The 14,537-nt window shown below is 38.2% G+C and overlaps 1 protein-coding gene across 2 annotated transcripts in view; it reads left to right on the forward strand.

Moving 5' to 3' along the window:
* Positions 1–14,537, forward strand: part of adnpb (activity-dependent neuroprotector homeobox b) — a 33,169-nt gene that overhangs the window by 8,966 nt on the left and 9,666 nt on the right. For both annotated transcript variants that reach the window (XM_078418994.1, XM_078418995.1), the window contains exons 2-5: positions 8,419–8,509; positions 8,982–9,028; positions 12,556–12,668; positions 14,005–14,097. In XM_078418994.1, the coding sequence (XP_078275120.1) occupies positions 12,561–12,668; positions 14,005–14,097 (201 nt within the window). In that variant the 5' untranslated portion in view covers positions 8,419–8,509; positions 8,982–9,028; positions 12,556–12,560. The remainder of the gene's footprint in view (positions 1–8,418; positions 8,510–8,981; positions 9,029–12,555; positions 12,669–14,004; positions 14,098–14,537) is intronic.

Raw genomic sequence — 14,537 nt, forward strand, 5'->3', positions numbered from 1 at the left:
AAATTAGAAGTTGACTTTTGACCAGATATCTGGAAAGGGAAGCTTGAGTGAAAGAGGTTGCGTGGAACTGGAACTTCAAAGCCACTGGGCAAATCAGAAGCGACAAAATGAATTCCAGCGATCAAAAAGTGCAAACTTCCTGGGTAATAGTTAAACATAATAGTCTGGTGTACAACTTTTGCAGACTAGATTGATGACCCGAATGCTCATGTACGAGAATTTATTAACAAATTTATTTACACGTACTGGTCAGATTGCAAACACGCCATTAATGAGTTCCTTACTTTTTAAAAATACTGCCAATCTGGGACAATCATATGTTTAAACTCATCACCCAGAAGACTTAATAGCCAAAAAAAGGCTTAGAAATCATTGAATGCACAATTGAAACAAAAACCTGATGTAGCCCAGATTAAAATTACACAACATGTTACTCAATTTTGCCCATGTTCTTTCATTTAAATGTTGTAGTATCTGCCTCAACTATCTGGCAGCTTTCCATATACCCACCGCTATCCGTGTGAAAAAATTGCCCCTCGCGTTCCTATTTTTAAAATGTGGAAAAATACATATTAAAAAGCATTGAGTGATGGCAGGAAAATGCCAGGGAAGTGTGATGGGCATGTGCCCCCTTTCAATACCTACACTTTTGGGAACCAAATGCTTCCCAATATTGCTTCTATCAAAAATAGATTGTCAGTTTTTTTCTGAATTTTGCAATGCAACACTGTCATAATATTTAAAATGTAATTCTCATACAATTTTGCAATACCGATACACTGTGTTGTAAATAGGAAATAGACAAGAAGTCTCCATCCATGCCATTCTTAGGAGAATCCTCTCCTGACAAAGTGCATGCTGGCTACCCCAATAATATTTCATTTTTGTTTCTAGAGCATATAACTTGAGAGAAAATAAGTTTTATCACAATCATTGATAATTCGGGGGAATTATTTGGAGTTGAGGAGCAAGCTACATATGTTTCTTGGTCACTGGGGCAATGAAACACTGCAGAGCTCAATGATCTGGAGTGGTCTTAGTGCTTTCAGCCACGTTGATAAATGTGGCTGTGAGGTGGTGGTTGGCTGGTTTAGTTATAAGATATGCTTTGTCTATTGTAAGTGGTGGTCAGATCTCTTAAATGAACAGTTGCAACTTAGGAACATTTAAAGTTCAGCATGCATGTGGAAAACAGCTGAGCTAATGACAAGGAACTTGTATCTGGTGCTTGTGGCTTGTTGAAGACTCCAGAGAGAGCTGGGTAGTTGGATGTTGCTGGATGGATGAAACCTACGGGTAGGATATTGAACGCCACGCGCAAAAACCAACCCTTTAAATTTACGCGACATAAGACATTGTGATTTATCTTGTTTAATTAACCAAAATATGATTTGGTAAACATATAATGTACCTGATGCATCATTGTTCTTTCAGTAAAGTAGATTTGAACAGTAAAGTGATTAAAATGGACGAAAGTCACTTGTCACTCTGATTACTATATTTCATGAGGTTGCCCAAGAATTTTGATTTGAATGGGGTAATCGGTTGGGGTGCACATGGTTGGAATCTGCGGAAGGAAGGTCCATTGATTTGTTGAGATTTGTGACAAGGATTGTGGCTCTTAAGTTTCTATATATTGTGAGGTGAAGTTTCTTGCAGACACTGTTTTACTCTGCATTTTTGGTGATCTGTTTTGGTAATATGCATTATTGAGATTGATGAAAGGATTTATTCTTTTTAAGTATGGACAATTTGAAGAACTTTTATACGGGGAGGATATAGATGTCCATCCATCTTCGCAATTAGTTTTGAACTTTTCAGAGCAATTTGCCATTTTGGAAATCTTGTGAACAACTGAAGTTTAAGATTCTTTATATTTGGAACATGCTGCACTCTGTCTAAACTGCTGGACAACATGTTTTGGATGCTTAGGAAAAGTATTGTTATACTTCTAAATGGTTGCTTTGAAGTCTACATTAATTGAAATTTTGGTACCAAATAATTATAAACATAGAAAAATGGGTGCAGGAGTAGGCCATTCGGCCCTTCGAGCCAGCACCGCCATTCAATATGTTCATGGCTGATCATCCAAAATCAGTACCCTGTCCCTGCTTTTTCCCCATATCCCTTGATTCCTTTAGCCCTAAAAGCTAAATCTAATTCTCTCTTGTAAACATCCAGTGAATTGGCCTCCACTGCCTTCTGTGGCAGAGAATTCCACAGATTCACAACTCTCTAGGTGAAGTTTTTCCTCATCTCAGTCCTAAATGTCCTACCCCTTATTCTTAAACTGTGACCCCTGATTCTGGACCCCCCCCAACATCGGGAACATTTTTCCTGCATCTAGCCTATCCAATCCTTTAATTATTTTAAATGTTTCTATAAGATCCCCTCTCATCCTTCTAAATTCCAGTGATTACAAGCTCAGTTGACCCCTTTTTATCATATGTCAGTCCCGCCATCCCGGGAATTAACCTGGTGAACCTATGTTGTGCTCCCTCAATAGCAATAATGTGCTTCCTCAAATTAGGAGACCAAAATTGCACACAATACTCCAGGTGCGGTCTCACCAGAGTCCTGTACAACTGCAGTAGGACCTCCTTGCTCCTAAACTCAAATCCTCTTGCACTGCCTGCTGACCTGCATGCTTACTTTCAGTGACTGGTGTACAAGCACATCCAGGTCTTGTTACTCCTCTCTTTTCCTAATCTGACACCATTCAGATAATAATCTGTCTTCCTGTTCTTGCCACCAAATTGGATAACCTCACATTTATCCGCATTGTACTGCATCTGCCATGCATCTGTCCACTTACCCAACCTATCCAAGTCACCCTGTAGCCTCATAGCATCCTCGTCGCAGCTCACACTGCCACCCAGCGTCGTGTCATCCGCAAACGTTGAGATGTCACATCTAATTTCCCCGTCTATCATATCATATCATATATCTACAGCCGGAAACAGGCCTTTTCGGCCCTCCAAGTCCGTGCCGCCCAGTGATCCCCGTACATTAACACTATCCTACACCCACTAGGGACAATTTTTACATTTACCCAGCCAATTAACCTACATACCTGTACGTCTTTGGAGTGTGGGAGGAAACCGAAGATCTCGGAGAAAACCCACGCAGGTCACGGGGAGAACGTACAAACTCCTTACAGTGCAGCACCCGTAGTCAGGATCGAACCTGAGTCTCCGGCGCTGCATTCGCTGTAAAGCAGCAACTCTACCGCTGCGCTACCGTGCCGTTAATATGTATTGTCAATTACTGGGGTCCCAGTACCGAAGCTTGTGGCACCCAACTAGTCACTGCCTGCCATTCTGAAGAGGACCTGTTAATTCCTACTCTTTGCTTCCTGTCTGCTAACCAGTTTTCTATCCATGTCAATACCCTACTCTGACTACCATGTGCTCTAATTTTGCACACTAATCCCTTGTGTGGGACCTTGTCAAAGGCTTTTTGAAAGTCCAGATACACACATCCACTGGCTCTCCCATATCCATTCTATTTGTTACATCCTCAAAAACTTCCAGTAGATTAGTCAAGCATGATTTCCCCTTCATAAATCCATGCTGACTTACTGATCCTGTCATTTATTTCCAAATGCGCTGCTATAACATCTTTAATAATCGACTCAAGCATCTTCCCCACCACCGATGTACGGCTAACTGGTCGATAATTCCCCGTTGCATTGGCTACCCTCCAGTCCACAGGAACTGATCCATAGTCGAGAGAACATTGGAAAATGATCACCAATGTATCCACGATTTCTAGGGCCCTCTCCTTGAGTACTCCGGGGTGCAGACCATCAGGCCCTGGGGATTTATCTGCCTTCAATACCAACAGTTGACCTAACACCATTTCCTGACTAATGTGGATTCCCTTCAGTTCCTCTCTCCCACTAGATACTCGGTGCACTAGTATTTCTGAGAGATTGTTTGTGTCTTCCTTAGTGAAGACAGAACCAAAATACTCGTTTAACTGTTCTGCCATTTCCTTTTTTCCCATTATAAATTCACCTGCCTCTGACAGTAAGGGACCTATATTTGTCTTCACAAATCTTCCTTTTTACATATCTAAAGAATTTTAGCAAATAGCAAATTTGTTTTAATTTGTTTGTTTGCTGGGAACAAAAGCATCAATTTTTATAAATGTGGGAATATGTCTGGGTACTTTACAGGGATACTGCAAATGTGCTAAATCAAACAGATGGGGGAACTGGACTAAAGGGTTTATTCAAGTTACAAGCTTTAAGAACATGGCGAAAAGATGTTGATGTGCAGGAAAGAACTGCAGATGCTGGTTTAAATCAAGGGTAGACAAAATGCTGGAGTAACTCAGTGGGTCAGGCAGCATCTCTGGAGCAAAGGAATAGGTTGGAGAGAAAGAATGGGATTTGGATTAAAGCTGGCTAATTAAGAAAAGGATGGGGTGGTGAAGAAAATGGAACAAAATTAGTTAAAACTTGGAAAACAATATCTTTGAAGAGTTGAGGTTGGCGGTGTGCTAATATGACACAAGGCTCAATGTCACATGACCGTATATGGAATTAGGTTCTAGGTAATGAACTATAAAATGCTGAAATTTACAAACTGGTGCTGATATTAACTGGTAATTTGAGGCAGAGGTGGGAGGAAAGTGGTTTTCCACCAGGATGGAAGTAAATAAAGGATAACATTTCACAGTTGTGGTTCAAGGTTAAGGGGCTGTCTGGTTAATACCAAGATGGTGACTGGAAATGGGTAGAGTTGGTTGGTAGAGATTTGTGAAAATAGCCAAAACCTATTACTTTGATCCTCCTATATAGCTGGAAAAAAATATTTTTTTATCAAGGCTGGCAGTTGAAGATTTGGAAGGTCGATTAAACATGGAAGAAGTATAGCTGAAATAAAAACAACCAATTCTTTGAAGTTTTGACAGGCCAGGCAACATCTTTAAGGGGAATGGAGTCAATAGTCTTCTGCAATTCCAAAAAGTTACAGAGCACAGAGAACAAAATAGAAGATCCATAATATAAAAAGTACAATGCTGGAAATATGATTTGCAATACAAGAATTGCCAATTACCTGCGTCAGGAAGGAAGTAACACATCTAATCAAAAGAAGGGTAACTGTTCTCTGAGCTCATGTTGAGCTTCATTAGAATGAGGAGTCGTAAGCAGTAGGTCTGTATGGGAGTGAGATGAAACATGGGATCAACTTGCAGAATTGAAAGGAGGTCTTCTGCAAAATGGTCAGCTAGTCTGCTTTTTGGTTTCTTCATTGAAGCGGGGACTGTATGATGGCCATTTAAAGAAACATACTAAAATGGCAGATGTACAAGTAAATTGCTGCTTCCAACAGGAAGATGGTGGGACCCCATAAACTGAAAAGCACATCTCTATTAGTTGTTTGGGAAGGTGAAACAGTTGTGTGGTCATTAATGAAAAGAATTAAGGAAAAGAATTGAAGGAAAGAAGTGAAGAGAGTATCAAAAATGGATTGCTGAGGAAATCTGATTGAAGATAGAACATTACAGCACTATGGCCTACAATATGCGCTGAGCATGATGTCAATGTAAACTCTGCCTGTGCGTGATCCGCATCCTTCCATTCCCTGGATATTAATGTGTGTATCTAAAATACCACTGTCGTATATGCTTCCTCCACCACCCCTGGCGGTGCACTTCGGGCACCCACCACTCTGCGTTAAAAAAAACTTGCCCCACATTTCTCCTTTAAACGTGTCTCCTCCCCCCCTTAAACTTATGTCCTCTAGTCATTGACATTTCCACCATGGGAAAAACATTCTGACTGTCTATCTTATAATTTATAGATTTCATAATTTATAGATTTTTACCAAGTTGTCCCTCAGTCTCTGCTCCAGAAAAAGGTCCAAGTTTATCCAACCTCGCGTTACAGCTAATACACTTTAAGCAATGTAACAACATGATAAACAGCTTCTGCGCCCTCCCTGCATCCTTCTGTAATGGGGCAAATTGAATTGTAATACTTCGAATGTGGCAGTACCAGTTTTGTAAAGCTGCAACGTGACCTCCTGACTCTTGCACTCAATGTCCTGACCAATGAAAGCAAGCATATCAAGCTGTGATCCAATTATATAGTGATATTTTAAAATGGCAATATTGTAGGATTAAACACACAAGAATTGGGAATCTTTAGATCTTTGCTTTAGTGCAGTCTGATGCATTGTCTTTTAAAGAAAATAGTGTGTGGTTTATGGTTTTAATGACACATTCAACTACCAAACCTATGCAAGGTGTAAGATCATATTCATCAGTACCAGTTTGTAGCCTATTCTCTCATGGATTGCTGCACCCGGGGGGAGGGGGCAATTTGCAATAGGTCATGTACCATCACATCTTTGCGATATGAGTTAAAGTCAGTACATTCAGTGGAAGCTCACAGAGAAATGGAAAAGTATGCAGGCAACATTCAAAGTCAGGGTTGAACCATTGGAGCTGCGAGGCAGCAATGTCACCTGCTGTGCCATTGTCTAATCCTTGCTAGTAAGCAAGAGGATGTATGCAATAATGTCCCTACTAAACTAAATTGCAAGATAAAATGCAGTATTGCATTTTTTCAAAAAATATTTTTCGGTACGAATTTGCAATGGAGAAAGGTCCACTTTGGGCCCTTAACATATTTTAGGTGTTCTTAATCTGTGCTATTTCATTAGCTGGTCTATATATAAATCACTGCACGAGGTTGAATTGTACTTTATTCAGTTTGGCGTATCTCCAATGTGCTATCTCTCCAATTCTTTATTATGCTTCCCTCGCTGCATCCATCTAACTTGTGGCATCAACACTAATTGCGGGAGGAAATGTTCCTGCCAAACTGAAGGAATGGTATTCTACTTTATAGTCATTGCCATGGCTGAACTATTTTATATGTTTAGCAAGCTGTAAAACAAAGTAATTTTATCACTAGCTAATAACATTGGTATGCTTAAACTATACTTTCACTCCTCTGGCTTGATACCACTTGTAATATAATTAGTCTTGATGGCAAACCTCTGGTATTTCACCCCAAAAAAGTGTTTTGCTACACATGAGATGTTGAGTTCTATCTAAATGGCAGTGTAAATTGAAATAAAATGCAGGAAAAGAAAGGAAGTTATATCTTTTAAGAATAGGCCTGTCTCAAACAACTTGTGGGCTAAACTTGTGTAATCTCAAAACGGCAGGCTTTTAGCTTTTCTTTACTCAGAAAAATGTGCGATAAGTATTTGTTATTTGCAGCAGTGCTTCTTAAACTGGTGAATAGTTCACGCAAGGGTGAATGAAATTATTTTGGGGTGAATGAAACTAGAGGGGTGAATGACTTAATTTATTCAGATATTTATATATTTTTCTCACAAGGGAGAATAATATGAAAATTACCAAAAAAACATAAGAAAATTTAGTCGAGGGTGAATGAAATTTTGTGATAAAGACTCAAGGGTGAATGACACTGAAATGGTTTAAGAAGCACTGATTTACAGTGTGCTTTACTCGCAAAAATGGTTGTTCTCCAACCTAGATTTTGCGGAAATAACGACTGAATAAAATTGAAAACTTTATATGCCTCAGTTTGTTAATATTATTGACCCAATGAATGCATCTGTATAATTGCATATTAAAAGTTTATATTTTGCTTCATAGTGAAAGTAATTGCAGATACCTATTGCTGACATTCAAGCATATCTATTTTTTTAACTCGGTCAACCATTTTACACCTCTAGGGTTGTAATGAGTGTATTTAATTTCCCAAACCTGGCCATTTCTATCTTTTTCTGTGTGGCTATTTGGCATTGCACATCTTGTTGATATTTATGTTTAGGTGATGTATTTTAGTATGGATGGAGAAATATTGACACTTATTTTAATATGTCAGGTCTGATTTCACAACATTTCAATTTTGCTGAGCAGCTCTACTGATGCATAGTTAATGGATATATCTTCCCTTATGCATAAATAGTTTGCAAATCAAAATCTGACTCAAGATGACTGAATCTTGTAAACTGCTGTTCATATTGTTTGTGGCAGAGCAGTTGGAGCTTGTGTATGATGAAGCAACTTTGGTCCTTAAGTTTTTCTTCCATAACATTTTCTTGCTTTTAACCATTTATTTTTTACATTGCAGTGTTTGGTTACAGTGACTTGGACGAGTAAACTCCTTTCATACATCACAAAAAATCTACCTTTTCATACATAGCAACTAAATGCCGTTTTAAAAAAAATGCAAATTAAGATGTTTCAGAATATTAATCCACTTTTAATTTGAGTCGAGGCATAATAAGGGTTTTACAATTGTGCAGGTTTTATGGACCATTGTAAAAACTTTGCTAATAAATCAACTGCATGGCAACTTGGGTTGAGAATATTTTAAAATAACAAATATTTTAAATGTATGTTTAAATCTCATTTACCCACCAGACTGCTTGGTTGGAAAAGACTGATCAGTGGCATGATACAATTGAGGGCGAAGGAAAAGAGAAATTGTGCACCAAATTAACGTCTATTGAAGGTATAATTTCCTTTGGACATTTTCATGTTTGAAAGCTCTAATTTATTTGATTGTTTAATTAGGTGATCTTTTTAATCTAAATTTCCAGATGTAAATGTGTAAAATTTAATCTAATCCACTAAGGTTGCAAATCCCCTTATCTATTATATTATCTGATATCTTCTGTAGAATATCTTTTCTTACCTGGAATTACTTCAAATCACTGTCATGTTCAGATTATTTAATATATCAAATATTCAACCTTAAGTACCAGGCGTGCTCACCAAAAATATTTCTAATGAAGCATTGTAACTGCCCAACTCTGATAGTAAGTAGGCTATATCAAATTAGTTCCATGTGCCAATATTTGAACGATTTATTACATATTTTCCTTTCTGATTAACCTTTTAATTTTCATGCTGCCAATTAGTTGTTTTGACATTTTGTCCATTTAAAAAAATCTTAGTCAAAAGCTGCACTTTGTTTCCTGCAGAGATCCCCTTCATCGACAAACTGTTAAATCTGGGGACAAAAGTTCAGGTGAGATGGTTTATTCAATGTGTTGGAATCTAAAATACAGACTTTTGCTGATCCAGGTATTTAAAGAAATATTTTCAATGTAAAACATTAACATTAACGTTCTCTGCCAATGCTGTTCCACTGGAGTGGTTCCCGTATTTTATTACTTTTTTACAGTTTTCCGCATCAATAATATTTAATATATGTGTGGCCTCCAGGGGGTGCAAACTGTTCTATAATTCTGGTTTCTGTAACTTCCTGGAGTCTAAACTTGTTACAATTTGGAACTTAATTCACTTCTCATTAATGAGTAATCAAAAGAGATTTCAAGAAAACAATGAAGGAAGGAGCTCAAGCTTGCCCTACCATTAAATATGATCATAGCCAAAAGGTTGCCTTACACCTCGCCAGTTCCCTATAACCCTCAATTCCTCGATCTTTCTAGTATTTATCTATCTCTGCCTTAGATATATCTAATGGTTTGGCTATCCTCAACCTCTGTCACAGAGCATTCCAGAACTTCACTGCCCTTAAAATCTCCTTGCATTTTAATTTCACTTACCAGCCCTTTATTTTGTAGGTATGTCCCCATAGTTTGTGACTTCCACTTATGAAAATATTTAAATCCTCCCTGTCAAATCTCTTAGGATCATTTTGAGGAAGGTCAACCAACATTCTTCTACACTCCAAGGAATGCCGACTCAATCCGTGCAGCTTTTTGGTAACACAATTCCTTCATTTGTGCACTACAATAATTAAATCTCTCTGAACTTGACTCATTTGCAGGCTCTCGCTATTTAAATAATCTGCCTTTTGATTCCTCCTACCAATATTTATGGAAATATATTAGGTTGATATTTCCCTCCTAAATTTGGGGTTCTGTTGAATTTTAGGAAATGTTATCAGAGAATTGTCATGTTGAGATATGGTGGAGGTTTGATCTACAGGCATTAGTAAAAGTATGGATTTAAGTTATTTCCTGGTGTGCGTTGTAATATTAGGTGCATGTGAATAATCCACTGTTTAACTCTGTGGGTTTGGTTTCAAAATTACTTGTATGGCTGAGCCACATCAACAAAATGGCCATTCTTCATGCATGAATCCAGACACTGAATTCTACCAGGTTTATTTGAGTTCACTGCACACTAGCAAATCCTGGAGAAGTTAAACATCTTGAGATATTGAATAGTTTACTAATGTCTTAGTTAAATGAGCGCAAACCAGAATGAAATGCTTTTTAATTTGTTATAATTTAACAGTTGAGAGGTCTGGAAAAAAATGAAATCTTGATCTTCGTTTTCCTTTCTTTAATTATTATTATTTTCAGTCAGACAACTTTCTTAATCAGTTACAAGGAGCTTCAGATGATGAAATCTTGCGTAGAACACAAAGTGCTGGAGTTGCTTAGTAGGTCAGGCAGCATCTCTGGAGGACATGGGTAGGCGACATTCCAAGATGTCGCCTATCCATGTCCCCCAGACATGATGTCTGATCTGCTGGGTTATTCCAGCACTTTGAATTCTCCTCAAAAATTTTATACCAATACATACCTGTTGTGTGTGCTCCACAGGACATCGTTATCATGAAGCCCAAGAGGCTTCATTTGATGTGATATTCCCTTAGTTTGTGGATGTTTCACAGTCTTCCTTCTACAGGTCCACCATTGATTTTCTGGCAACTGGTGGCCTGGCACTTCCTTTAAACTGGAAAAAATCCACGAGAGCACACTTTAACCCCACTTCCAGAAATATTCCCTCCCCCCCCAACCCAAATGTACCCAGGCTGGGTGAGGGGACCGATGTTTACCTCATCGGTACTAGTGCGGCCGATCGGTGGGTTGAAATTGTCTCCTGCGGTCGGACCTCTGGAACTCCAGCAGATCAAAGTTTCTTAAAAGCCCTGAGAGTACCTACCCCGTTCATCACTCTTGGCAGAGTGTTTCAGGCATCTACCACACCCTGTAAAAAAAATAAAAAAAATTAATTGCCGTGCACATCTCCTTTAAATTTTACCTGTCACTTTAAAGTTTGACATTTCGACCAAGGGGTAAAAGGGTATAGTTGTCTACCCTATCTATGCCTCTCACAATTTTACATATCTTTGTCGGGTATCCCCTGGAAAGTAATGATTGTCCAGAGAAAATAATCCAAGCTTATCCAGCCTCTTCTAGCTAATGCCCTCTAATCAAGGCAGCATGATTAGATGAACATGACATGAACAACATAAATCTGTTCTATATCCTCTACAAAGCCTTCATGTCCTAGTAATGGAGCGATCAGAACTGCGCACGATATTGCAAATACGGCCTCAACCAGACCCCTGCAAAGCTGCAACATGACTTCCTGACTCTTATACTCATGCCCTGACCGAAGAAGTCGAGCAAACCATACGCCGCCTTTATCCACTTGTGTTGCTACATTCAGGGAACTATGGACTTGAATCCCAAGATCCCGCTGTATAACAATGCAGTTAAGGCTCTTGCCTTTAACTGTATACTTTCCCCTTCCATTTGACCCCCCAAAATGCTACACCTCATGCTCGGTCGGGTTAAACTCCATCTGCTTTTTCTCCATCCATTACTATAGCTGATCTATAAGGCAACGAATACTTTGGCAGCCTTCCTTACTTCACCGGTTTTGGTGTCATCTGCAAACTTACTAACCAACTCATTTACATTAATATCCTAGTTATCATATCATATATATACAGCCGGAAACAGGCCTTTTCAGCCCACCAAGTCCGTGCTGCCCAGCGATCCCCGTACATTAACACTATCCTACACCCACTAGGGACAATTTTTACATTTACCCAGCCAATTAACCTACATACCTGTACGTCTTTGGAGTGTGGGAGAAAACCGAAGATCTCGGAGAAAACCCACGCAGGTCACGGGGAGAACGTACAAACTCCTTACAGTGCAGCACCCGTAGTCAGGATCGAACCTGAGTCTCCGGCGCTGCATTCGCTGTAAAGCAGCCACTCTACCGCTGCGCTACCGTGCCGCCCATTAGTTGTTTGTATATTTTTCAGAAACAACAGAGCCCCAACACAGATACCTCCGTAATTCCGCTGGTCTCAGACTTCCAGCCAGAATAACCTTTCCACCACAACCCTCTGTCTTCTGAGTTAAGTCAGTTCTGAATCCAAATGACCAAGTCACAATGGTCTTAATCTTCTGGATCTGATTCCCTTGAGAGACTGCATCAGTCATTTCCATTATATCAGAATTCATCAGTGATATACAAATCTATTGCTGGCCTGCCAATTTTACCTCTTAAGCTTGATTGATCAGTTCACAAGTAAAGTGGAATCTGGTATGAAAATTAACTCTGACATTTGAACATAATCGGTAATGGAATGGGATATTAAGCATTTGAAGAAATCCATACACAACAAAGAAAATGTACATGTATATTTCTTTCATTCCAACAGTGGTTTCACTTGGTTTGCTTAATAATTAAAGTAGTTCTTGGTAATTCTACCACATTTAACCTTATTTTGAAAATAATTCCATCAGGGCTTACCTGTGCTCTTTTTGGTTTGTACAGAAACTATGTACCAGCTTCCTGTTAACAACCTTGCAAATCTAAGAAAAGCTCGTAAAACGGTGAAAAAAATCCTTACTGATATTGGGTTAGATTATTGTAAAGACCATATTGAGGTAAGTAGAATGTATTTTGGAAGGGGTTGAAATTATACCACATCCTAATTGTACCAAGATTTTGTTAGCTTTTCAAAATGAAAATAGCAAGCTATTACATTTATTATATGATGGTCCAGAATTTGCTGTTCTTAAGCTGTAGATAAATTGCTACGGTGGGGAGATGTTATTCTGATATGATAAAATAATGCTCTTCTGAGTGAGATGTGACAAATTATTACCGAATTTACTAAGTTTATTCCATAATGCCACAAGTGCTGATTGGATCTGGATATGTAGGGTAAAATTTCAAATATTTTCTAATAGTGCAGAACTTGAAATGATGGTATACAGTGAGGAAGAAAGTAGGAGACTGCAAGAAGACAGGCTGGCAGAATGTGGAATTCCGCAGGCACATGGATGGCAGATGGAATTTAATACAATGAAATAAAGTAATTGGCCGAAAGAATGAGACAATGTAGATCAAATGGCAGTGTTCTTGATGTATTGTTATGTATTGATGGAGTGGTGCGTAGAGTTTATGGCAAAGAATGTAAAAGCAGGAAAACTGCATAAGATCCCCACAAGTTGTATGAGAACAGGGAATAAGTTATTTGTTTGGCCACAACAAGAGGATTGTATCCAATTCTGGCCACTACTGTTAAGAGAGGTTGTGAAGATCCAAGACTGTTTTACAAAAAAAAGATTCTAGACAATGTTTAGATTACTCTTTTCAGAGCATAGGCGGTTGAGAAGAAAATTGAAGATATATAAAAGCATGACTGTTTTAATATGATAAGTAGAGGGAACTGTACTTAGAAGCAATGCTTTAAAGGCCAGGTGGCACAGATTTCAAATTTGGATAGAATATATAGGGGAATAATAGTAATCCTGCATAAAATATTGTTTGGTCGCAAATAGACTATTATTAATTTGTAAAAATCTAACCTCGGTTGAGTAAGTGGATATTTATAACATGGAACAGTGACTGTAAGAGCCCTGGAAAAGATTACATAAGGCTTTAAAAAGGGAATTGAAATTGCACTCTCGGGACAAAAAATTGCAAGGGAATGGATCTGATAATCCTGCTTTACTATAAGATGCATTATCATTTGTCTGGACACTCCTGCTGTGACAGCCGTTGAATGCTTTGGCATTGAATTTGCATCTATTGGACAAATTACTATTGAAGTAATACTGCATTTTGAGAACTGAAGTTTGTATCATTTTGCTGCTTACAGTTTTATGGGATTGATTTATATTGAGTGTAAATATAGAAATTGTAAGAAAATTGTTTTAACAAAGCTTCAGTTTTTAAGAACTAATGAGTTCAATAGTAGAATTACTCTTATTCCAGGATTTTAAACAGTTTGAACCAAATGATTTCTACCTAAAAAACACTACTTGGGATGATGTCTCGCTTTGGGATCCTTCTGCCACAAAGCTGCAGGTTGGTTTCATTTCAGATTTTGAATATATTGACGGTTAAGTTATGGTTACATCTTGAACTTTGATCTAGTTATCAGGAAGATCTTTATTACTACAGGATTTGTTCATTCTTTTGGTCTGCAATTTTTTAACCAATGGTTCGATAATTGTGTTGGTAAATCCACTGTACCGGCAGCTCAAAGCATTTGATGCATCTCTATATGTGAATTGTAGTTAAATGCAGTTGAAATATGTTGTGTATATATTTATTCAGTTGTCTCAAGCCTCACCACTAACTGGAGCATCAGCACAACTTGTACAGTAGTATCTGTACTATTCTTGAGTAGATACTAAAACTATATCATGGCTAAACAACTGATTTAACTAAATAACTGATTTAGAGCAGTTTTTGGTAGTGAATTTAAAAATGAAACTTCTAAAATTGAAAAAATATTGTGTATG

Source organism: Rhinoraja longicauda, chromosome 22 (assembly GCF_053455715.1).
Source record: "Rhinoraja longicauda isolate Sanriku21f chromosome 22, sRhiLon1.1, whole genome shotgun sequence".
In the NCBI taxonomy this organism is placed as follows: domain Eukaryota; kingdom Metazoa; phylum Chordata; class Chondrichthyes; order Rajiformes; family Arhynchobatidae; genus Rhinoraja; species Rhinoraja longicauda.